The sequence below is a fragment of the Micropterus salmoides genome, unplaced genomic scaffold (genome assembly GCF_014851395.1).
Source record: "Micropterus salmoides isolate LMB-PRFRI ecotype aquatic unplaced genomic scaffold, ASM1485139v1 Ms_hic_scaffold_16, whole genome shotgun sequence".
NCBI classification, from domain to species: Eukaryota; Metazoa; Chordata; class Actinopteri; order Centrarchiformes; family Centrarchidae; genus Micropterus; species Micropterus salmoides.
This window is the reverse complement of record NW_024040707.1, coordinates 2,187,422-2,211,167: the sequence shown is the minus strand read 5'-3', so window position 1 is coordinate 2,211,167 and position 23,746 is coordinate 2,187,422. Positions and strand designations below refer to the sequence as shown.

General features: G+C 40.4%; 1 protein-coding gene across 7 annotated transcripts in view; it reads right to left on the bottom strand.

The window, feature by feature from the left end:
* The window catches only part of itpr3 (inositol 1,4,5-trisphosphate receptor, type 3), a 155,683-nt gene that overhangs the window by 15,471 nt on the left and 116,466 nt on the right, over positions 1-23,746 (bottom strand). For 6 of the 7 annotated variants that reach the window (XR_005444780.1, XM_038721803.1, XM_038721806.1 and 3 more), the window contains exons 28-41: positions 19,936-20,010; positions 16,140-16,259; positions 15,663-15,785; positions 13,698-13,898; positions 13,496-13,611; positions 11,300-11,435; positions 10,191-10,316; positions 9,898-10,023; positions 7,008-7,128; positions 6,340-6,521; positions 5,702-5,850; positions 5,494-5,602; positions 3,963-4,056; positions 1,126-1,301 (exon numbers count right to left, since the gene is read on the bottom strand). Coding sequence is in view for 6 of the 7 variants with exons in the window: in XM_038721803.1 (XP_038577731.1) it covers positions 1,126-1,301; positions 3,963-4,056; positions 5,494-5,602; positions 5,702-5,850; positions 6,340-6,521; positions 7,008-7,128; positions 9,898-10,023; positions 10,191-10,316; positions 11,300-11,435; positions 13,496-13,611; positions 13,698-13,898; positions 15,663-15,785; positions 16,140-16,259; positions 19,936-20,010 (1,854 nt within the window). In the remaining variant the exon portion in view is untranslated. The remainder of the gene's footprint in view (positions 1-1,125; positions 1,302-3,962; positions 4,057-5,493; positions 5,603-5,701; positions 5,851-6,339; positions 6,522-7,007; positions 7,129-9,897; positions 10,024-10,190; positions 10,317-11,299; positions 11,436-13,495; positions 13,612-13,697; positions 13,899-15,662; positions 15,786-16,139; positions 16,260-19,935; positions 20,011-23,746) is intronic. The other variant, XM_038721804.1, reaches the window with a different exon arrangement.

The window sequence follows — 23,746 nt, the reverse complement described above, 5'->3', positions numbered from 1 at the left end:
TGATTCAGACTGAGAATAATCAGCTGACTGTGTGATACAGTTGGAAGCTCTGAAAAAAAGCCACTACAAGGATCTTTAGTTGGTCTCGTTACAATAAAACTCAATCCAGCTGTGATCGCCACCAACGTGGCTTTATCAGTAAGCATGGAAGAGGAGTGCTTACGTTGATTTCAGCTCTTAGTGTTTGTTTAATGGGAATGTGGATCTTTCAGATCAATTTGAGAAGTACCTCTGATCTCGTTCCACATCTTATCGTGCGTCATGTAATGTGGGGAACTGGTCTTGGTCTCGACTCGGTCTCAGCCCCTAAAAGTCTTGGTCTTGTCTCGGTTCTCGATAAACTCTGGTCTTGGTCTTGACTTGGTCTCGGTTTGGGCGGTCTTGACTACAACACTAGCTGCAACCATTAATCGATCAGATGTCAACTATTAAATTAATCGATAAGTATTTTAATAATCGATCAATCAGTGTCCAGCTTCTTAAATTCCTCCTCTATGACAGACGTCATGTCGGGCTTGGAGAAACACTGATCGACATTTTATAGATTAACCAAGACAATACATGCATGTTAATGGACAATCAAAATAATTGTTAGCTGCAGCCTTGTTATAAAATACTACAACCACTACAGCCAAATTTATACTTCTGCATTAAACCTAAAGTGCACCTCCTCAAAAATGTAACTACACGTCGAGGCGACTCAGACCGCAAGAACTGCGTTTGGTCAGCTTGGTGGCATCGACCAGTTCAAGGGTCGTACATCTCATCTCCTCTGACGCCTTCTCTCGTTTCTGCGTTTTAGTAATTTCACTAAAAGTAACGGCTGTTCAACATCGACACCGCTTACTTTCAGCCGCCACTGTTTGAAGCAGCCTACACCAACGAAGAAGAAGAAAAAATGCAGACGGATTTGTCGGTTGCTGCCGATTGGTCAGGATCAAACAAAACAAGCAGTTTGACGAGTTTTAAAGCTCAGAACACGCAGTAGTTTATTCTGACTCCACCGTCCAGCTGCCCTAAATACTCACTATAGAGCACCAGGTGTGGATTCATCTGTCGACGATAACAGAAAACATCTAGAATAATGTCAGAGTGGAGGGTTGACCCACCGTGTGTGCGTGTTACCTGGATCTCCGTGTTTCCTCCCTCCAGCAGGCAGATGGCCAGCTGGATGCTCTCATTGAAAATCTTGTCGTTCTTGGTGCTCATCACCAGATCAGTGAACAGCTTCGTTCCTCCCTCTCTGTCCAGGCGACACTGAACCGCTGCCACCGCCGCCCAGTCCCGCTCCTGCTCCGCGCCTGACACACAAAAATACTTACTTACTTAATAAAAACACTAAACACTTACAAATCTAACGATATTAAAAAGACAAATACATTTGATTGACAGGAGTTGTTAACACAGTTTATAAAACAAACTCTCCAGGCGAAGATCAGTGTGAAATATCAGAAATCATTTTTGGTCTTCTAGGGAACTCGTATCCTCCTGGGAGTACATATTTAGTTTAAATCTCAGGTGGAACAAAGTGTTTACTTTCATTGGAGGTTGGTTGGAGCAAACAAATAGATCCTGGGAATAATTTGTATTCTGCAGTATCAGTTCATGGTACAGCTTAAAGCTTGACTTCTACGTATCTACACTAGAACCGCCAACGGGTCAAATTTACTCGCGGCTGTTTTTTGATTGTATGTCATTTTGTTTCAAGTCCCAGAGTCTTTGACTGGGTTTGTTCTGTAGCGACCAATATTGTTAAAAAATGTCAAGATAAAGCCAGATTTAAAAAATGTGCATTTATACCTATAACCGCCAGCGCAGTAAGTGAAGGAGAGTCTGACGGTGGGGGCTGAGCGATGTGTCCCGGGTTGATTCTGCATCTGACGGGTCATTAGCTGACAGCGATCCACATGCATGAAAGCTGCTGCTTATAGTTTTTGTGTTGCTACATGATTATCAAAACTAATGCTGCAGTAGCCTAGTTTTCCCCTGTGATAGAGGCGTGTTTTGGGGTCCCTTCAAGAGAGCGTGCGGCTCCCTCGTGTGCTTTTTGACCTGCGGAGTCTATATAGATTTCCATTAGAAATACATCATTATACATTTTTTTCCATTGGGTAAAAAAATCTACTTTGAATTTTGGAATTGAATTTGAATAAATACTTTTGTTTGCACTTTCAAATTTTTGTAGCTATGTGTAATTCTCTGGATGCCCGATGAAGTCCAAAAAAACAAGCAGAACAGTAAAAACTAGCCGACATTATTCTGGTATTATTATTACTGCCTATAAAACACTACAATACTCAACACTCTAGCTGTGTTTAGAATATAACTAGGCTACAACATCTACAACAGCGGCGATTGGATAACATCAAAAGAGCCGCTGCGCGTGGACGGGCCCTTCACAGATGTGGAGCGAAGGCCCTGCATGGTGAAGGCATAATGAATAGAATAGAATAAAGCCTGAAAATGTGGGGAAGCTGTTTATAGGTGCTGAATGTTTCCCAAAGTGTGTTGGAGCAACATGTAGCAGAAATAATCACTGCATTTTTATAGCGGGTACATTTTATGATGGTTATAGGTACACAACGAACCCTGGCGGTTCTCGTGTAAGATCTGGCTGGTAAAAATACAGCAGAGACCTTGAATATTGCAACTCTTGCCATCAAACAGAGGATTTAGAGTCACACTGCAGCTGTTTCTTCGCAATGGCTGACGTAATATATGTTTTGTTTTGTGTATTAAACTGAGCACTTCCTGGTTTTTAAAGCACTTCGTAAGTTTGTTTTGAAGTCAAATCAAATATTTAAATAGTTTATATTCATATTTGGACAAAACACCTCCTGCACCACAAAGCCAGACCACCTGAAGGCTGCCAAACCCCACAATCCACAAAAATCCACATTCATTTTCTGTACACTTATGATGTCACCAGGCCGTGAGAGACAATCCTCACCATCTGATCAGCTGATCTTTAGCTTCAGAGGTCATCGCACCTCCACATTTTAACCTCATCTGTTTGGTTGCAAACAGACAGAAGAACCTTCCTACTGTGTTTCCTCTTCCTGTCTGTGATGTCACTTCCCTTCAGCAGATATGCTGCGTTCCAGGCAACTCGGAACTTTCCAACCTCCGTCTAGAAAAAGTGCCATGAACGCCACTTGTTCCTACTTGTGCTCCCATGGAAACATTTTAAATGCTAGTATCATACAGTAAAACCTCTTCTGCCAGTAAACAAAGTCTCCTTCTCTGCAAAAAAGTTATTCAGGAAAATGGCCAAAAAATGTGAAAACATTCAGAAAAATACTTTTACTGACTTTTGAGGATTAACGTATTGACCCGAATTTAAGACAACCCTGATTATAAGAAATAATTATTTTGATTAATTTACTCGTTAAATTTTCTTTTGACCCACTAATCAATTAATTCATATTCACTTAGCTGACACTTTTATCCAAATATATACATACATGGAGCAACAAGGGCTTAAGTGTCTTGCTTAAGGACACAATGGTGGATGGGTCACAGTGGGAATTGAACCCAGGACTCCCACACCAAAGGCAACTGTCTTATCTATGCGCCACCACCACTTTCTAAGAGTTTTTCATTTTCAGTATCTTTTTTAATTAAATGGTCACATTTAAATTACCGCTAAATAAAATGTACAGGTAGAATTACTTGATATTTAGGCGGAGGTGTAAAGTAACGAATTACAATTACTCACATTACTGTAACTGAGTAGCTTTTTTGTGTACTTGTATTTTTTAAAGTAGTTTTTTTTAAATCTGTAATTTAACTTTTAATTAAATATGTTTTATTTAAAGTACTGTACTTTACTTTTGCCTGCCACTTTGTTCGACACGATCGCCGCGTCTCCGTGTTTCAATGGGACGGTGACGCTTCAGTCAGGAGGGCAACATTTTTTTTAACATCATTTTATGACTCGTTAAAAGTGCTTAGCGGCGTACCTGCAGCTCCGAGTTCCACCAGCTCGTTCATCAGGTTGTTCTTCTTGTTTGGAAACAAGTAGTTCTGCAGCAGAACCTTCCGCAGCGACACTCCCTGAAATGACAGGACACAAAGTGACTGTAACCACCTCCTTTAGGCCACAGTTCACAGCCAGCAGTTCATATTTGCAGTTTCTTTTTGACGCTCCAGCTGGGAGGCACCAACACTTTTCTTTTCTAATTCTACACACAGTGGCTTTAAATAAGGAATGAAAAAAAGACAGATTTACTTTATATATAGAGAGCCCAAAACTTATCTGTATATTTTCACTACTTCTTCTTCTTCTAACGTACGTATTCAACACAGTGATGAGAGTCTGCACTGCCTGAATTCTACCAGAAGTAGAACACGGTTCTGTAGATATAAATGTCTCATTCTAAGGTCTTTATACACCACTCAAAACATCGTTATGGATCTTACATTGTATTTCTGTCCATAGAAATATTACACACTGGACCTTTAAGTCAAGAAACTGCTCATTGGACAACATCTCTCGTCTCCCACAATAACGGTTGTTTATGGTACTCTCATCAGCAGGAACTCTGCTCTCTCTTCCTGTTTGGCTCATTAACAAACATTTCATTAATTCAAGTTAATTGAATATAACCAACATCATGCATTCAGAAATTACCTTTGTTAGCCGGTTAGCTATGCTATGTCCACGTGTGCTCCCTAAGCTAACAAAGCTTAGCCACAGCATGAGCTTCACAACCAGGACTACACCTCTATTGTGCCGTCAGGATGGAATAAATAAGAGAACTGCAGAAACTAGAGTGTAGTGCCTCACCCATATGGGATTTTATGTTGATATTTATACATAAACACAGATTATCCCTAACATTTGTTATGTATAGTTATGAGACCTCGGCAAGAGAACATGACACCATGCAGTTTAAGAGTTGAAGAAACGGTTTTATTGTTTTAAATAGTGTTTTGAACACAAGTACAGCTGACTGCTGTGTGTTGTGGTGGTTTTGTGGCTTCCAAAACACTTGTGAGCTGCAGAGCGCCCTCCGGTGGACAAACTCTGCACCAAAAACACTCATAACACAATTAAAGAATCCGTCTCTTTTTAATTGTCATTTATTGGCTGCTATAAACACAGATCCTGATCTATCTACAATTAGCTCTTATCGGTCGATTTTATTTTACTTTTAATGGACACATGTAATATGTTTTATACTTCCTGTAAATATAATCCAATTAATCCCTTAGTTAACGTTACTGTAATTACCTCAAAGGAAAAGTAGTTGAGTCGGATGCCAAAGTGTATGAGCCCGCAAGTTTACGGCAGCGGCGCTAGACGTTAGAAATCTTTAATGTTCATATATTTTGAGTTCATTTTGAAACTATGGTGGAAGAAATTAGACTGTGGTTGGCCGCCATAGTCTCATTAATTAATAGGAAACAATGTGTTTAAATATGTGTTTCAAAATTTAAACGTTACTCCGGTGCCCCTGATATTGGTAGTTATTTATTTGCTTAACTGACCTTTTCATCAAAGTCCAGAGTCCTGATCAGCATCTCCTGCAGAGTCTTCAGAACTTTGATACACAGCTTCTCCTCTGCAGACATCAACGCCTTTGTGTGCTGGATCAGCCTGCACACACACACACACACACATACACACACGTGTTTTCCCATCATCCCTCTCTGTCAGTACTGCAGTGAATGTTGGACTCACAGAACCTGGACCTACTTGGAGATGAAGCCTCCGGACTCGCAGCGCTGTCGGGCGTCCGTTCCCTCCAGGAAGAGCAGCTCCGGCTGGTGGAGGACGTCCACCAACACCGACAGCTCAGCGTTCACCAGCGGCTTCAGACGCTCCTCCAGAGTGTTGATGATGTCCTGACACACACACACACACACACACACACACACACCAACATTACATGGATATCTGTGACAGCCTGACAGGCCTGCCTCTGAAATGTTGCTTTGGTTTGTCATTCTGCCTATCATGACCCAGACCAGCAGGGAAAGTTTTAATCTCAATGAGGCTTTCCTAATTTAAAAAAATAAAATAATGATACAGTCAAGCAGGAACCTCCGAGTCCAAAAAGTGAAGCTGGTGCTGAAGAGCCTTAAAGCTGCGTTCTCTCTAGCAGCCAGCAGGGGGCGACTCCACCGTTTGCAGGAAGAAGTGTGATTGTGTAGAAGTCTATAGGTGCGTTCGAGAACAGGCAAGAGCTTTTTCCTATTGGTCTTTTTTCCTTTATGCTCTCAGTCGCTAGTTTCAAGTCTTCTTCAACACAGCATGATGTGCATTTAGTAAATTATGGTCCCATTTAGGGCGGGGTTACAAGTTTCCTTGTTTTACGGTGAAGCCTTGCGTACCTGTAGTTTCTCGATGATGTTCTTGTAGTCCCAGGGGTTGCTGGGAGCGGTGACTCTGGAGGAGCGGGAGGAGGATTTGTAGTTCGGGTTGGAGCGGGTCAAAGAGTTAAGAGCAGACGTGGACAACATGGAGTTGATCTGAGACTCCAGGTCCAGAGGAAGAGCGATGGAGCGACTCTTAGCTAAAGAAAAATAGATAAAGAAATATATGGTCATCAATAAGAAAACCGATTATAACAGAGGGATCAATCTGTTCCTGTGAGGCAGAAGAAGTACTCAGATCCTTTAATTAAGCAAAAGTATTAGGAAAAATGTACTTAAAATATATTAATATACGTTATCCTATATTATTATCGATACAGTATCATGGAAGATGCATTTTAAATCAAACAGGTGCATCAATTATTTTCTTTGAATATCGTGGAAAAGTTCATTATTTTCGGTAATTTAATTTAAAAAGTGAAACTTTCATATATTTATGTAGTCATTACTTTCGCCAGAATTACTGCATAAATGCAAATAACTTTTCGACGGTATTAAATATTTTTGAGATGCACCTGTAGATGTAGGAAGTAGCAGGACACTAAAACACTGAGGTACAAGTAACTGAGAATTGTACTGTGCAGTACTTGAGATGTACCTCAACACTTCCCACCACTGGCTGTTACCTGTCATAGCGAGCGTCTTGATGCAGGCCTCCACCTGCCCTCGGTGCTGCTGCTGCAGCCAGGGACAGTCCAGCAGCCTGACAGACGACTGAAGCAGCTGAGTCACGATGGTGTAATGAGTCTGAGGGGAGAGTAAGAAACAGATGTATGAAAATCTTACCTAACCAAACTTATTGACAAGTAAAGAAAGGCCCTGCAGGTGATCTACCTGCTGTCACTTTAATCTTTTCTGCAGTAAAGCTGTAAAGGATCAGAGTGGTGGAGGGAGAGTCCTCACCATTTGTGTTTCATTTGTAGTTTACATGAGACGGACAAACTGAGCAGGCTGGTTTTGGTGACAAAAGTAAAAACAAAGTGTATACAAACTGAAAACCTTGGGCAGGCCCCTGGCAGGCCCCCGGCAGGCCCTGGCTGAACTCCCCCAGAGGAGCTTCTACGGCTCAATCCCAATGTCCCCCCTAAACCCTAAGCCCTGAACCCTCACAGACTTTACTGACGTCTCTTGGAAAGTGACTGAGTTTCAGAGGCTGCGAGGGCTCAAAATGCTGTAAACGGGAACGGGACAGCCCTTTGCCACTTTATCACGTTACCTTGACGACGATGAAACACGTTTACACACTTTTTATTCTATGTTTTTGCCTGATTTTTAAGTGCTGCAGGCTCTCGCCCTGCAGAGTGGAGGAGAGGTAAATGTCAATATATATTGGTAATTAATCAATACACTATTGTTGGTCAAATAGCATCATTAAGCAAAAAATAAAATAAATAGTTGAATAAACTCAGTGTGTAATAAGATGATTGCATTCCTCTGACTTCATGTGTTCTATGCAGCATCTTACGTTAAGAAAACGTTCAACAATATTAACATCAGCGTAGGTGTCGATTCCAGTTTGTTTACAGTTTTCTTCTCTTACAATGCGGATTTGCCGTGAAACTTCTCTCGCTTCCGGGCTCCTCCCGGTAACCCCCGTGTTTCACGTCATACCAATATGAACTGTGGGCAATTCCCTCAGCCAAAGTCTGCAGAAATCCGGACTTACGAAAAGGGTCTATAAAGGGCTTAAAATGTCCATGAGAGAGCCCTCGCGCACTTGACAATTTGACAGTGGGACGGCCCTGAGCCCTCACGGACTTCCCGGGAAAAGTCTGAGAGTCTGTGAGGGGGAACATTGGGATTGGACCTACCTCTTACATTCAAACAGGAAACTCCTCCCACAGGCAAACCAAAGCCAGTTCATAATCAATTTCGACCTACAATGAACATTTGTATGTAAAAACAATAAAACGATTTTAATCTAATTCAATCCAATTGTCCTAAAGTAGAAATCTAAACAATATAGGTAGTTTAGGTTTTTAAAAAATAGATTATTTTCCGTAACAATAACCCCTGCTTTGTACTCTACTCAACATGGTTCAGTCTGAGCTCCTCTACTTTAAAGCCCATTGGAAGCTCTCACTTCCTGTTTGGCAGTTTGGACCTATGACCAGCAGGTGATGTGGACGGGAGCCAATTATCAAACATTTGGTTAAATAAAATTCAATATATAAAATAAATGAACTTGTACATGAACTGAGTTGTTATTTCATTAACAGTGTAAATTGGTGAAAGTATTTATACTGAAATTAATCTGAAATCCCTTCTGTTAGCAGATTAGCGTAGGGTATAGCATGCTAACATAGCTTAGCCACAGAGACCAGAGGCCTGTTCTATGAAGAGAGGTAACTGGCTTATCAGGAAACTTCAGGAGTAACTTCCTGATTAAGGTCTTCTGTCACGGTGATTTACGCTGCATCTCTAAACGGCTCCGAGCAGGCTATCTTCGTGGTTAACTAGATGTTATATGCATGAATAGGCTAATGTAAGTGTGGGCTGCACATCACATCTGTACTCTGTGTTCATGATGAGATTTTTAGATTTCATTCTGAAAGTCAAAGTTACTCTTGAAGGTATCTGGATAAGCCAGTTACTTCTTTTCATACTGCAGGCAACACGACTTTAAAGCAATATATACATCATGTATGGCAGAACCGGCCCACTAGCTTGCTAGCAGAAAAAGAAAGAAAGAAAGAAATTGATAGTGGCTGGTGCTGAAATGAATCTCACTTCTTTTGAAGTGATTGTGCCTCCAAATTAATTTACATTTATTCATTTAGCTGACGCTTTTATCCAAAGAGACTTACAATTGCTATACATGTCAGAGGTCACACGTCTCCGGAGCAACGAGGGGTTAAGTGTCTTGCTCAGGGACACGATGGTGGATGTATCAGACCACACCAAAGGCACGCGTCTAATCCACTATACCATCCCCCCAATAAAAGCACAAGAAAGTTCTGTCAAGTTTATTGAGAGCTTTTACTTTGAAGAGTTCTGAAGGACATTTAAACGAGTCTCTGGCTTCACACACCTCTGAAAAAGCCGTCAGTAAACGTGTGATTGGATTCCCCTGAATTTTCTCAGGGAAATGAAAATAAGGTTTATGAATGCGGATCAAATGCCGGGACGCGCACACATCACTGCAGCACGTGCTTTATGGTGAGCATGTGCAAAAGTGTGTTTCTTATAATCAATTTGTTTAACAAGGGAGAAAAAAAAATATCAACAGTTTGTTGGAATCGATCTCACAACCTTTCTAACGGGAGTCCCGCACAGCACCGACCGAGCTAAAACGTGCACACGAGTATACAAGGATTACTTTGTTGGCCCGCCATGTAACGGCTTGACAAAAAATTTGCGGACCCCTGATGTATGGCATCAACGCTGCGTTCATATAAATACCGGAAGTCACATTTATTGATGTAAGAACCTCATAAACCTGCGGCCTTTCATGAACTGGACAAAATGCAGCAGATTGACGAACACGGCGTCACCAAAGTGCCTCGTGGTCCTGACCTGCAGAGAAGTGCTGTTTTCAGAGAAAGGGGAGCTGAAGAAGGCGTTGATGGTGTCAAAGACCACGTTGATGATGTACTTCTCCAGAATGGGATCAGTCAGACGCTTCTCACGTTTCTTACAAACCTGCAAAGGAAAACGTCACCATCACAGACGCACGTGAAACCGATGATATAACTACTAATGACTGACGAAAGGTTTGAGTGATTATCAGTCTTTGTTTCACTGAGTACTGGAAGGAGTTTCTGTGTATAATAACTGTCGTTCCATCAGTAATAGTCACCAGCGGTTACCCTGGCCATGTCCACAGTGAAGTCCTCAAACAGATTCCAGATGTGATTGGACGTGTAGATTTCCTTCATCTCCACCTCTGTGTCCACGTAACAGTGATTCACAAAGTTCACGTAGGCCACTTTCACCTGGAGCCAGACAGAGACACCAAGTGGTTTATAACTTTAACTGTGGTCCTTTCTGACTTACAGAAAGTAACAAAGTGCATTTATACTCAAGTACTGTACTTAGTCTGCAGTCCCATGGTCAAAACTCTTCACACAGTCAGTGGAACAGAAGTGCATGTGGACCAAACTGTGAATCATTTTTTATTCTCATAACAACTTCACCACCTGCTTTTTTTAAACGCTAACACACTGTGTCCGAAACTGTTAGAAACACATCTGAATGAGGTTTAGAGCTGCAGTCTGAGTGTAAAGCAGGAAATGCATTTATGCATTTTAGCAGAATTGTTTCAGGGGGTTGGGTCACTGTGTCTGAAGCGCCAGTGTTGCTGCGGAAACAAGTGAGCAAAGCTCGACTGCAGCACAGAAATCTTAGGAATGAGTTTTTTGTTTAAACATTTTTTAAATAGTAAATCACACAGCATATTGAGCTAATTTCTGCTTTTCTGATTCATTCTTGTTATGTACACGTTTGTACAGTCGACTAACTGAAAATGTTATTCTGTAATGAAATACTGATTTATGTGGTTTGGTTTTAACAAGTTTATTTTGAGACGTGTATGAAGGGTTTTTGGTGGTTTGATAGCGTTTCAGACGTGAGATTAACTATTTGGTAGACTGTGTGAAGAGTTTTAACAAAGTGACTTTCAGTGGAAACACATCTACATTGCATAATGTGTCCTTTTCCTTTTCTTCTAGTGTAGAATTTGATATGCAGGACTTCTACTTGAGTATTTATACACTTTGGTATTACTACATTTAGTGACGTAGAAGATCTGAGTACAGTCAACACTGTAGTGCTGTGGTTGACAGTTTTTACACAGATCTCCTTTATAGAACTTTATTAACAACCAAACTATTGAGTCTAAAACAGTTTCGCCTCTGGTTTCCCAGAACTGAAAGGTCACTTCATGTGAAGACAAAGGCAGCGGTAACACCCTCAGCACCTCGGTGATGCAGTCCTCGTGTGTCACCACTCTGACCACGTCCTCCAGAGGCAGCAGCGAGGTGCATTTGATCTCGGTGTAAACGTTTTTCCCCTCAGCACAGGCTGCTAACAGCTCCACCAGAGAGATGTGATACCTGCAGAGGGGACGAGATGGTTTTTAACACTTTGGTGAAAACTGATATCCTGGATATGTCTACTACCTGTAAAAGAACATCTAATAAAACTGCAGTAACGGTGCATAAAGATTGCTGATGGTATAAATATCTACCAATAGTTAATCAATATCAAATGTCAATGCAATACGCCTGCACAACACAAACCGGAGTAACGCACATGTAAATATCTGCAAATAGTTGAATTATTTTTCTCTATTCTTGCAATAGTTTTCTCAATTCTTTTATTATTCTAACTTGCATTTGTTTATTCCATATTTATATATTTCTACATTTATTTATGTCGACTCTAGCACCTCATCACCAAAGCAAATTCCTTGTATGTGTAAAACACTACTTGGCAATAAAGCTCCTTGAACTTACGTGAGCTACTTCCTGCAGACACAGCAACGAGTAAATGGTTACAGGAGATGCTAACTGCAGGTGGTTTTTCAGCAACACCAGTCAGGAAAAGTAACTAAATACCTTTACTCAAGTAAGTTAAGCCCCTTTCTACGTCTACTCTACTACATTTGTCTGACAGCTTTAGTTACTAGTTACTTTTTAGATTAAAGTTTTTCATGCATGGCAGGATGTTTCCTCCTCCTCTTCAGCTAAATAAACTCTTCCAACACTTCTTGGATCAGCTGGAAAACGCATCGTCACAAAGCTGAACACAGGCTGTTTTTCTGACTGTTCAGAGGTACGTGGTTCTCACAGGACAGCAACGCTACAAACACATGATGATCTTATAGACCATGATGCATTGCTGCAGATTAAACTGCCCAACAGGATTTAAAGGAGTCAGAATGAGCCTTAAAGACCTACAGCAGAAAAATGCATCATACACATTAATGCAGCAGGAATATTAATCCAGAACCATCAGATATAATCCAGAAACATTTTACTGCACAGCTGTTACTTTTACTGTTACTTTGGTACTTTATGTACATTTAGCTAGTTATACTTACATAGGGGTGTAATCAGATCTCGATTAAAATATTTCTCGTCAGGCTCAAAGCTGTCTCGCGAGATATTTTTTATAATAATTATATAATAATAATAATCTTTTTTTTCAACAAAAAAAAGTGCTTTTTACAGGCTCTCACGCCACACATCCAATCAGCAAATCAACTCCACTCCGCAGCTGATGCGACACCAGCAACAACAGAGACGGTGGAGCTAACGACCGTGTGTGGAGCTAGCTAGCTAGCTTGGCTAGGTGCATCTGTAATTCACGTTAACTGTCATTTTAAGAGGGCTGATAATTTTGTCCAGTTCCTCTAAATGGGACCATAATTTACTAAATGAACATCATGCTGTGTTGAAGAAGACTTGAAACTAGCGACTGAGACCATAAACTCATCAGGAAAGTGTTTACTGAGGGAATAAATCAGCTGACAAGTAGAAACATTTTATTTCTAATGGAGCCGGACTTCTTTTTGCAACCAGCAGAGTCGCCCCCTGCTGGCTGTTCGAGAGAATGCAGGTTTAAGGGACTTCTGCGTTTGTAACAGTTTGCTGACTGGAAGCTTCCCACTTGGTCCAGACAGCTGTGACCGAGTGGTAACGTAGCTGGTAGAGTTTTGCAATATAAACATCTGAGCTGCACATTATCAAAAGTGCTGAAGTTAACGTGTGTTATTGGTCACTTTCGGATTCACATGCAACATTTGTCAGTCAGACTGTCTGAAGGGGGATGTTAACATATCAGGAGATTAATAACATATTGCACAGCAGAGTATAGAGCAAGGAGACTTTTAAAAAACATCCTGAATTCTCATTAAACAAACACGTTAGTCTGGTAATATTCTTTATAGACTTTTCTCTGGGCATGTCAGAGAACACAAATCTGTGGGAGCAGAAAGTTTGGAACATGAGCAGAAAACCTGCTGAAACACAGGAGCTATTAAAGTCCAGGATTTTATAACTGAATTAAATGAATTGGAGTGGAGCCACAGTCACATTTAAAGAGGCTACTTCCCCAAACAAAGACACAAAAGGTGAGAAGACTAAACCAGGGTAACATCTGCCGTGGTTACCTGAGCGGGCTGTTCTCGAGGACCCCCTCCCTGCTCTCTGCCATCAACTCCAACATGGTGTTGAAGGAGGTCTTGTCGTTGTAGAAGACGACCACGTCCTCGCCTGCGTTAGTTAACTACGGAGAGAAAACGGGATTACGTCGTCAAACAAACACAACGAAACTCTCTGGAACAAAGTGACGCGCGTCGTCCTCATTCTCACCTCCGTCATGATCATGTCCTGACACTTCTTCACGTACTTGCCCTCCGCCTTGATGATGGTGTGGAGGAAGTTGAGGTACTGGACGTGGCGGCCGTGCGTGGCCAGGCAGTGGATGAAGTGCTGCAGGACGCTCTCTGAGATCTCACTGCACAGCTGGTAGTTGTTACTGAAGATGTGCTGCACCGTCTCCGCCTCCAGCAGCTACAGACGGAGGAGGAAAGCTCAAAATGCAACGACTACTTTTGCTTTTGGTCAACAATGTGATTATCTTTGTATTTTTTATCACTGCAATGGGACAAGTTGGACAAATTAAACAGATTAAACAGAACAGACAAAATATTTAAACAATAACACAAAACAGTACGACCTAACAAGTAGTTGTTGTTGTTAGTTGAAGAACAACATATAGATATTTCATCTGTGCCTGTGTTACTGTATGAACGTATATGTATAGTATATGAAAGTATTTTTTCAAAAACACATAACATGAACAAAGATTGTCCTTAACATATGCATCATGATCATGTCAGCTGGTTGCTGTGTTTTGTGGTGGCTGCACAGCGCCCTCTTGTGGACAAGTTGATCAACGACAACACTCATTACATGATGGAAGGATCCGTCTCTGTTTATTTTTTAATTTTCTTTTATCGGCTGTTAGAAACACCGTTACCAATTTACCTGGAATTAGCTTTTATCGGTCTGGCTCTAATGTATATTAGTTATTCAGTGAATCAATGAGTCATTTACTTTGTGAAATGTCAAAAAAAAGTTCTAACCAATGTCATCATATTGATGTAAAACAACATGCAAACTAACTCAGTGTTTTTGACCTTTTAACCAGCAGAGCTCAAGGTGACGTCTTCATTGGCTTGTTTTGTCTAATATAAACAGTCCAACACCCCAAAATAAAAAAGACCACATTTGAGAAAATAGAACCACTTTTGTTTGACATTTTTACTTAAACACTTTACACAACTTTCAGAGCTATTTCCAGACAATATTCAGTTTCACGTGAATATTTCTTAATGAGGTTGAACTGGTTGGTTACGCAAAACTACATCTGGTCAGCTACTAACCTCCTCTAAAGGGCAGCACTCTTGGGTTAACAGGGATTAGGGCTGAACGATTTTGGAACATAATCTAATTGCAATCTTTTTTTTTTTTTACCAATATTGTGATTGATCGATTTAATATGCAATTAATTTTTAAGCTCTTTACCTTCTGTATTATTCAAAAGAGACAAGCAGTAAATCAGTGTATAGTATGACCAACACAATATTAGATAGATTAAACATCCACTGTTCTTTCTTGTGGGCCTGTGTTATGATGAAATTAGGTGATGCATGAATTATGAGCAATGGTGCAGAAGAAATATCAACCTACTGTACTACACGTGTCTTTCTGTAGTGCATTTTTCCTGTCCGCCAAAGCGGCAGATGGCCCGAAGATTTCACCTACCACCACCAAGTTACCCGCGGGTGTCGGGTGCTACTTTCATTCCCTGTGTGTGTCATTTCTGTAGTGTCAGCGTCTGTCAAGCTGTGAAACGTGGGAAGTTGAACTTCGTCTGCGGACTGCTTTACTCTTGGGTGTCATGTGACCGGAGCGTAATAGCAGCCTTTGCGATTCATTTTGTTACATTACAATAATATCGCAAATGCAATTAATCGTTCAGCCCAAAAGCAGAGACTCTTGATATCCCTGAAACCCTTTAGATCTTAATGACTCCATGAAATTTCCTATAGCCACGTTTAAAATAAGTTCTACCTTTTTAGCTCCACTATTGATAAGACTTTAGGAACAGACAAATCATCAGGATGTCACTCGTCCTACACTTTCATATTATGGCTGTAATAAACACTGCAGCCTGTAGGGGGCACTGATAGTGCTGTTTACTTGATAAAAACAAATCACCAAAATAATAACTAACTTTCTGATAATCTACTGATCAGTTCTAAAGTGTACCCCTGGGTTGAGGAAGAGATGGAGGTTCTTGTGCAGCAGAGTCTGGTTCTCCTGGTTCCCCATGCAGAACTTCTGCAGGAACAGATGAGTGTATCTGATGATCTCCTGCATCTTCACATCATTCTGCCGACAGACAAATGAGCAGGTTGTATTTGTTTTTACTATCTTTTGCTGAGCTGAACTTAAACTATCAGGGCTACAAGGCACAGGACCAAAGTCACAAAGGGTCAGGAGGCCCCGTATCTGCACAAGGTTGCTGTTCTTAACATTTCAAGAATAATGCTGCACTTCTCTTATCAACTGTTAGTTAATGTATTTACTGTAGAGAGCCTTTAATCATAATCTAATCTCAAGGATTTAACAGAGACACTAAAAACTAGATCTCCAATAAAGCACCAGTCAACTTCCAGATCCTCTCAGAATCACTCAGCCACTTCTCAGTGAATCTAATTTTATTTTGGTGGTAGCCAGTCTTACCAGGTCGTAAGACACCTGCAGCAGGTCCAGCATGACTTTATGAGCTCCCATGTTCTTCAGCAACCTCTGCTGCTTCTTCCAAACTCCAGTGCTGCACATCTTATTCAACCTCTCCAGGATCTACAGAGGACAGAGAGGGGGGACAGAGGGAGGTGGTGCAGACGTGAGGAGACTTTAGTAAAACCACCGTCAGCTCATCAAAGCTATTTCATTTGCTTCTTAACATTAATAAGAGTTAATTTACTCTCCACTTGACTTCTTAGTTCACAAACCTATGCTGCATAAAGCTGAATTGTCTGAAATCATTTTTTTCATAGCATAAAGTATGAGAGGATCTCATTATTGACTTAAAGAATTTCACTTACAATTCCATGCATTACTTACTGTGTGGATGAATTAATGGATTTTGGGTTTAGCACTTGAAGAACAATCCCATCGATTTAAGTTATTTTAGACTTTATAAACTTCTAGGGTTCCCCAAGGCTCAGTGTTTGGCTCATTGTTGTTTAACCGCTTACATACTGTAAATTATTTTCATCAAATTGTTTTCTGCTGTGGAAAAAATCTAAAACATCTTATTGAGACTGTTGTGAAGCAAATATTTGGTTTGATTTGAACAAAATATAGCTGAATTTAAGTAGGACTAAATCCATAATGCTTGGTAATCATGTTACAAATTCACAGAGCAAACTTAAAACAAACACAGCTGAAATTGAACAAGTAAAAGTTTTCTTGAGTGTCCACTTTTCTTTAAGTGATGCTGGAAGCCACATCTAAAATGTTTTAAAGCTATTATGTCTAAGGCGATTCAAAAATAAGGATTTTCAAAATCAGGCATGACAAAGGTAATAATACAAGTTTTACTGTTCACTAAAACTTCTGTGTATTACTTACCGTGTGGACGCAGGGAAGAAATACAAATTACATTTCCATACAACAAAAGTTAGTCATGTGAATTGTGCACACAACCTCTAATAAATTAACCCACAAGTCACAAGGGTAAGCAAATAAATAAATCACTACCTAAAAGTATCCAAAAGTTGTTTAAAACCATAGAAAACCAATATATTTAAAAGGAATGTGCATGTTTAATAAACAAAGAGTGAGGACTAATTTAGTTAAAATCTATATTTCTGTTACATTGCTTTTATCCAAAGCGTCTTACATTTGAGGAACAACATACAAGCATCAACAGAGCATCAAATACAGTAGAGATTTACAACTGATAATACATACTAGTAAGAGCAATAATAAATTCTAGTAAGAGCTAATAGCACATATCACATCACTGGGGTTAATACCTAGGGAAGGAAATAATAGTTAACAAAAAGTGCAATCAATACAAGATAATTGTAGTGGATAGAAGAAGAAGAGCACAGAAAGTGCATGTTAGAGGTTAGGGGTTAGAGGTGTTATAAGAGAAAGGTTTCTCGGAAGAGATGAGTTTTCAGGAGCTTCTTGAAGTTAGAGAGGGACGCCCCTGCTCTGATGGTGTGTGGTAGCTCGTTCTACCATCGTGGTGTCACAGATGAGAACAGCCGGGACTGAGGTCGCATTGTGTGAAGGGATGGCAGAGCCAGGCGGCGTTCGTTGGAGGAGCGTAGCGGCCGGGAAGGAACATTAACTTGTATTATGGAGTTTAGGTAGATGGTGCAGACCCAGTAGTCACTCTGTATGCAGCATTACTGACTTGAATTTGATTCTGGAGGCCACGGGGAGCCAGTGGAGGTCACAGAGTAATGGAGGGACATGAGTCCTTTTGGGTTGACTGAAAACCAGACTCCCTGCTGCATTCTGAACCATTTGTAAGGGTTTCACCGCACGAGATGGAAGACCTGCCAGGAGGGCATTACAATAGTTGAGGCGAGAGATAACCATGGCCTGTACCAGAAGCTGGGTGGCGTACTGGGTGAGCTAGGGCCTGATTTTTCAGATGTTGTATAGAGAAAAGCGGCACGACCGAGAGACAGCAGCAACATGGTCTGAAAAGGACAGCTGGTCATCAATCATGACACCCAAGTTTCTCACCACCCTGGTTGGAGTGATGGTTGAGGAGTCAATTTGTAGTATGATATTATGGTGGATACATTACTTGGATTATTAATTATTTAGTTAAAGGTGGCAAGCCTTCATCCATGCAGATATGTCTGAGAGGACAGTCCGAGATCCACGTCGAGACACTGGGGTCCTCTGGCGGGAAGGATAGGTAGAGCTGCGTATCGTCTGCGTAGCAGTGGTAAGAGAAGCTGTGCCAGGAAATTGATTGGCCCCGGTGAGGTGGTGTAAATTGAGAAGAGAAGGGACCGTAGCACTGAGCCTTGGGGCCCCCCTGTGGAGAGGCAGTGGGAGGAAGATAATTGTCCTTGACGCAACACATTGTAGGAACGCCCAGAGAGGTAGGATTCGAACCACAGGAGTGTTTTACCCGAGATGCCCATTGCTGAGATGAGGATCCTGTGGCTGACTGTGTCAAAGGCAGCTGATAGGTCAAGCAGGATAAGAACTGAGGATTGGGCTGCAGCTTTAGCTGACCTTAGGGCTTCTGTCACAGAAACAAGAGCCATTTCAGTAGAGTGGCCACTCCTAAAACCAGAATGAAATGGATCTAGGAGGTCATTCAGTGAGAGTTATTCTGAGACCTGTTGGAAGAATGCCCGTTGATAGCTTTGGATAAAAAGGGTAGAAGTGAAACTGGCCGATAGTTCTCAACTTGAGTAGGGTTGAGGGAGAGCTTTTTGAGCAAGGGTGTTTCAAAGTAGTCGGGAAGGTTCCCGAAGCCAGAAGTATCTATCACGAGTTATTGTAGGGACAGGAAGTCTGCTGAGTTTGTTTTGTCTAAGTTAAAAGTCTGAATTCATATAACGAGGTACTTAAACATTATAGCATTTTTGGATCTTTTCTGAAAAGATGGCTGGCTGAGGATGAAGTGTTTTAGTGTTCGGGATAAAACTTGAGGCAAACAGAATACAACTGAATATAAACTTAACAAGTTCCAGCTGTCAGTTTAAAATTGTATGATACCTTAGAGTGGAAGTAAAGCTGCACCAGTCATAAGACTAAAAGGCTGAAAGATGATGATTCTGTCAAACAACAGCAGGGTTCAAGAGTTGAGAGCACTTTGCAGTAAAATGGTCGGAATTAAAATGAATTTTATAGATAATTTGATTAAATTCCTTTGTGCCAGTTAGTGTGATTTGCTGGCAAGGCTTGTGATTATAAATATTAATTGTTTGAAAGCTTATTAAGCAATTTAAGAAAGTACAAGATAATTTAGACTTTGGAGATTGGACACATAGCGGCAACAACTGAACATTTGGAAGACAAAATCGATCAGACGAAAGAAGAGGCAAATAATCTTTTTGATTGGCTGAACTTGATAATGTACTTTTAAACAAAACGAGGAATGTGGATTATGTCCGTCGTTTCTTACAGTGTTGTCATGTTAGGAATGGATCAGAGTCCATGTAAGCGGGAGAAATTTTTATTTTTGTTTTGTATAAAGATAGATTTAAAAACAATCTTTATCCTATTTATTCACACTTGTGGAATTTGACATTATTGTCTGTGGGGTGGAAATAATTATTAAATGTAATTATTCTGAGCAATGAAAGCAACCATTGCTGAAGAGACAAAGACAAGTGCACCACATCAAAGAAACTCATCAGCAGAAAGCGACATCACAGTCCTGCCCACATTTATTGATTGACAGGTGATCTGTTGGAAGCACACTGCAGAAAAACATCACAGCGACGGTGGAGACCGAAACAAAACAAAACAGATTACCAAGTGTTCTCACCTCTTTGACTCTCTGGTAGTTCTCGTTGCCCTTATCCAGTTTCTCATTCTTGGATGTTGAGTCTTCAGATGCCCCCTGGAGGATGCAGAGGTTAAGACAGCATATGCAGTTCTCTCTGGGTATGGTACTACATTATACACACTTGAATCACAAATCAAACTATTACATGAATACAGTATATGTGTTTTGATCCTAAACACATATACGTGATAATAAATTTTGGGCTGCACATGAAGAAATGTACGTCACGCTGACCCTCAGGTACCCTTGTAGCTAACTGAACTTCATTTTAACTAAATAAATCTGATGTTAAAAATAAACTATGCGAATGGACAAGCCATCTCCACACCAAAACTACTTCTTCCTGGCCTTTGGTTATTGATTGATAGTTAGTTAGGAACTTTACTGCCCAAATTGTAAAAACTTGTCTTGGGCCTCATGACACAGCAAATATTGTGGTGTACTTTAAGCCATGTCTTCAATTTTGAATCTTTGAATGGACCTCTGAATCACTGCCCACATTTCCAATTTGTTTGGCAATTCAAATAGGTCTTAAAAATAAATCAACCTATAGACCTTTATAGACGGGATAAAGAGTAGGGATGTCACTTTACCAAGTAGCTAGCTACAGCATCAAGTGGCAAGAAGTGAGCATAAGATGTTTGCAGCTGTACATTGTCGCGATAACCGTAAAATGTAAATACCATATGTATGTTACCAATGTAAATACTATTGACAAGCCAACCGCAACAACCGCTATGTTCATACGTTCTTTACACTTCAGTGCGTGTTAAATGAATAAATCACTGCTTCAAAAATTAATGGTTTAAGTGCAAGAACAGATCGCCACAGGCTGTCCGTGACAAGACTTCAAACTTGGAAGCTGTAAGTTTTGCCATGTTTTATGTTGTTTAACTGTTTATTTTGTTGATTATGTGAAGGTAAGGATCGTGTGAAAAAAACACGCTCAAACTTCAGAAAGAAATTTGCTTAGCAACAGTTGTGTGACTTCGACAAGCACCTAGTAGCTATATACACTTACTATGCATTATTGCATAAATGAAGTAATTGCAAAAACAATACAAAAATTGCAATAATACTGCATAAAGGAGCTGTTAAACCACAATAAATCACTGCAGAGGAAATTACTTCACCGAAACAGCCTAGCTTGTTGTTGTAAGTCAGCTTACAGAAATAACAACTCTTACATCTATCTGCTTTGATTATCGTGGTAAATGTTAATAGCTCCAAGCAACCGCTACTGCAGTTGCCGGGTGGACCAAAACTGACTTGGCAGGATTGATACATATCTCACTATTGAATGGTTTGGAGCAAAACAAAAGAAAACAACCCCCCTCTCGCAAACAGAAATCAACTAAAATGAACACAATATCAGACTGAATGGTGAAGACAAGTAAAATGGTAGTTCAGTTTGTTTAAATGGATTATTACTTGTTAAGTTGTTGCTTTAATAGTTTGATATGCAGTATAAGTGTGTATAAGATATATGACAATGACAAAATGGTGCTATAAAGACTTTTTAGGGGAGAATTATACCTTTATTTCACAGTACAAACAAACAATAAAGTGAGAGAGAGAGAGAGGCGTGACATGCAACAAAAGTCCAAAACCCAATGTCAACCCAGAACCATGTAGTTGCACCTAAGACACCAGCAAGCCCCACACCAACGTTAAGTACAGTTAAGTTAAAGAACCGGGATGCAAAGGTTTGTTAAGTTTGAGTTTTTAGTGGTTTAGTTTTATGAGTAATCTAATTATTAAAGTATTTTATTCCAAGAGGATTGCTCTGTTTCTGGCTTAAATAAAGACTTTGAGTTAGTAAGGGCTTATACATTGTTAGTTCTTCTACAGTTATTTACAGCAGCTTTGAATGTGGCTCAGTCATCTAGATATGAAGATTCCACCTACAAGTTCTGAAAAAGAATGTCTTTAAGTATTAAACAATAATCATGAAGTAACATTGACCTCAGCTCCCTTAATGAACACTCTCTCAAAGCAAAGCTGTATGCTGATGATACTGCCCTTCTCTCCACCTTCTCATCTCTCTTTCCCCCTACTTTTTAATTCTGTGTCCAATTTAGAAAATTTGGAAACAGATTTGACCCAGTCATATCAGTTGTGGAAATTTTCATGTCCAGACACAGGTAGATATTGGTAAATAATAATCAATTTATTAAATTACTAAATAATTCTAAGATGCCAACACATGTCAGCCTCCACAAGTATTCATTAGGGTGTCAAAACAAAAGAATAACTTTACCTTGACCAATAACATTGCAGGTGATATGATATATGCCAGCAGTGACTCACATGAACATCATTGTGAACAGAAAACTAAAACAGAGAATTCTCGAGTTAGTTTTGTTGTTTGACACCTTGATGAAGGTTTGTAAAGGTTTATTTGCATTTGTTTATTTATTTTATATTTAGCTGCCTTACAGTTTTTCACAATTGCTAAAACACTAAACCCCATTCTCTGAACCAAATGCTCAGTGGCCTACATCCATTTGTCGAATCAGTCATTCTTTTGGCAAAACCTTAAACAAGTTCAGGTCGTTAAGACACTGTTTGCAAATCTCATCCACTTTTCTTGCAAAACTCTAAACACATTCTCACTCATTAAAACACATTTTGCACTGTGAGGCACTTGTGTTGCAAAATGGTAAATACATGCGGCAAAAGTAAACACAACTACAACACAGCTGTCATTGTTTACACACAACAACTCAGAATTCTGCACACTTGTTTCTAATCATGTGATCAAACCAAAATGTGGTCACGTCACTGGCCAGCGTATTGGCAATGTCACACTTTGACCAAGCTTTAAGTATGGAAGCGACAGGTTCTTTACTGTCATTTGACCTTGGGGCTATATAACACTGAACATGTCTTACTTTTCTGGGTTGTCCTTGAATTTTTGTGCTTGAACGTGAGCAGCAGGATCATCGGCCGGCAGTACTTCCTGTCTACGGGACAATGTCAACTTTCACTGTGGCGTCCCACTAAGCAAGTGGTTCAGTGTAAACCAGCAACCAGTGATTCATAAATGCTTACCTTCATCCTACAGCCCTTAGGCTACTTCAATCCAACAGAAGAATTTTTCTCTGCCTGATGGTGGAAGGTCTATGACCGAAACTCATTTACTACGGAAAATCTCTTACAGACAATGTATTTGGCCTGTGGTGAGATATGTGAGGAGTGTTGTTACATTAAGGCATCATCCAGCACTTCCAAAGGTTTTTTTCCTTTGCTTTTTGAGTGTAATGTGCTTTCCATTTATAGTTTTCTTTGTTGCTTACTGTATTTGAAAATACAGATATCCAATACTGTGTTACTTTATACAAGTGTAATTTATACTTCTGTGTCGAATCGATGGCATAGGTGACGACGTAGGCTACGGGGCTACGCAGAGGCTACGCCGTCGCCTGACGTGCACCTCCTCAAAAATTTAACTACACGTCGAGTCGACGGGGACCGTAAGCTCTGTGATTGGTCGGCTGGGTAGCCTCGCAATGCCTCCGAGCCGACCGGAAGCACCTCGCTCTCTGAAGTAACATTTACTAGCGGCCAAAACGGCGGCTGTAACAGTGAATAAAAATATTTGACCGTCGCAACCCGAGCGAAATGACTCGTTTCACTATCAGAATGTGGTCCATTCTGTCGGTAACATTAGAAAAGGCAACAACAGCCGCACATATACAATTTTACCGCCATTGACGTTAGTGGAGTGCTAAACCGGAAGTTAGCCTGCTTTGCAGCAAAAGTTGCTGTAGCGCTACTGCCGACTAGC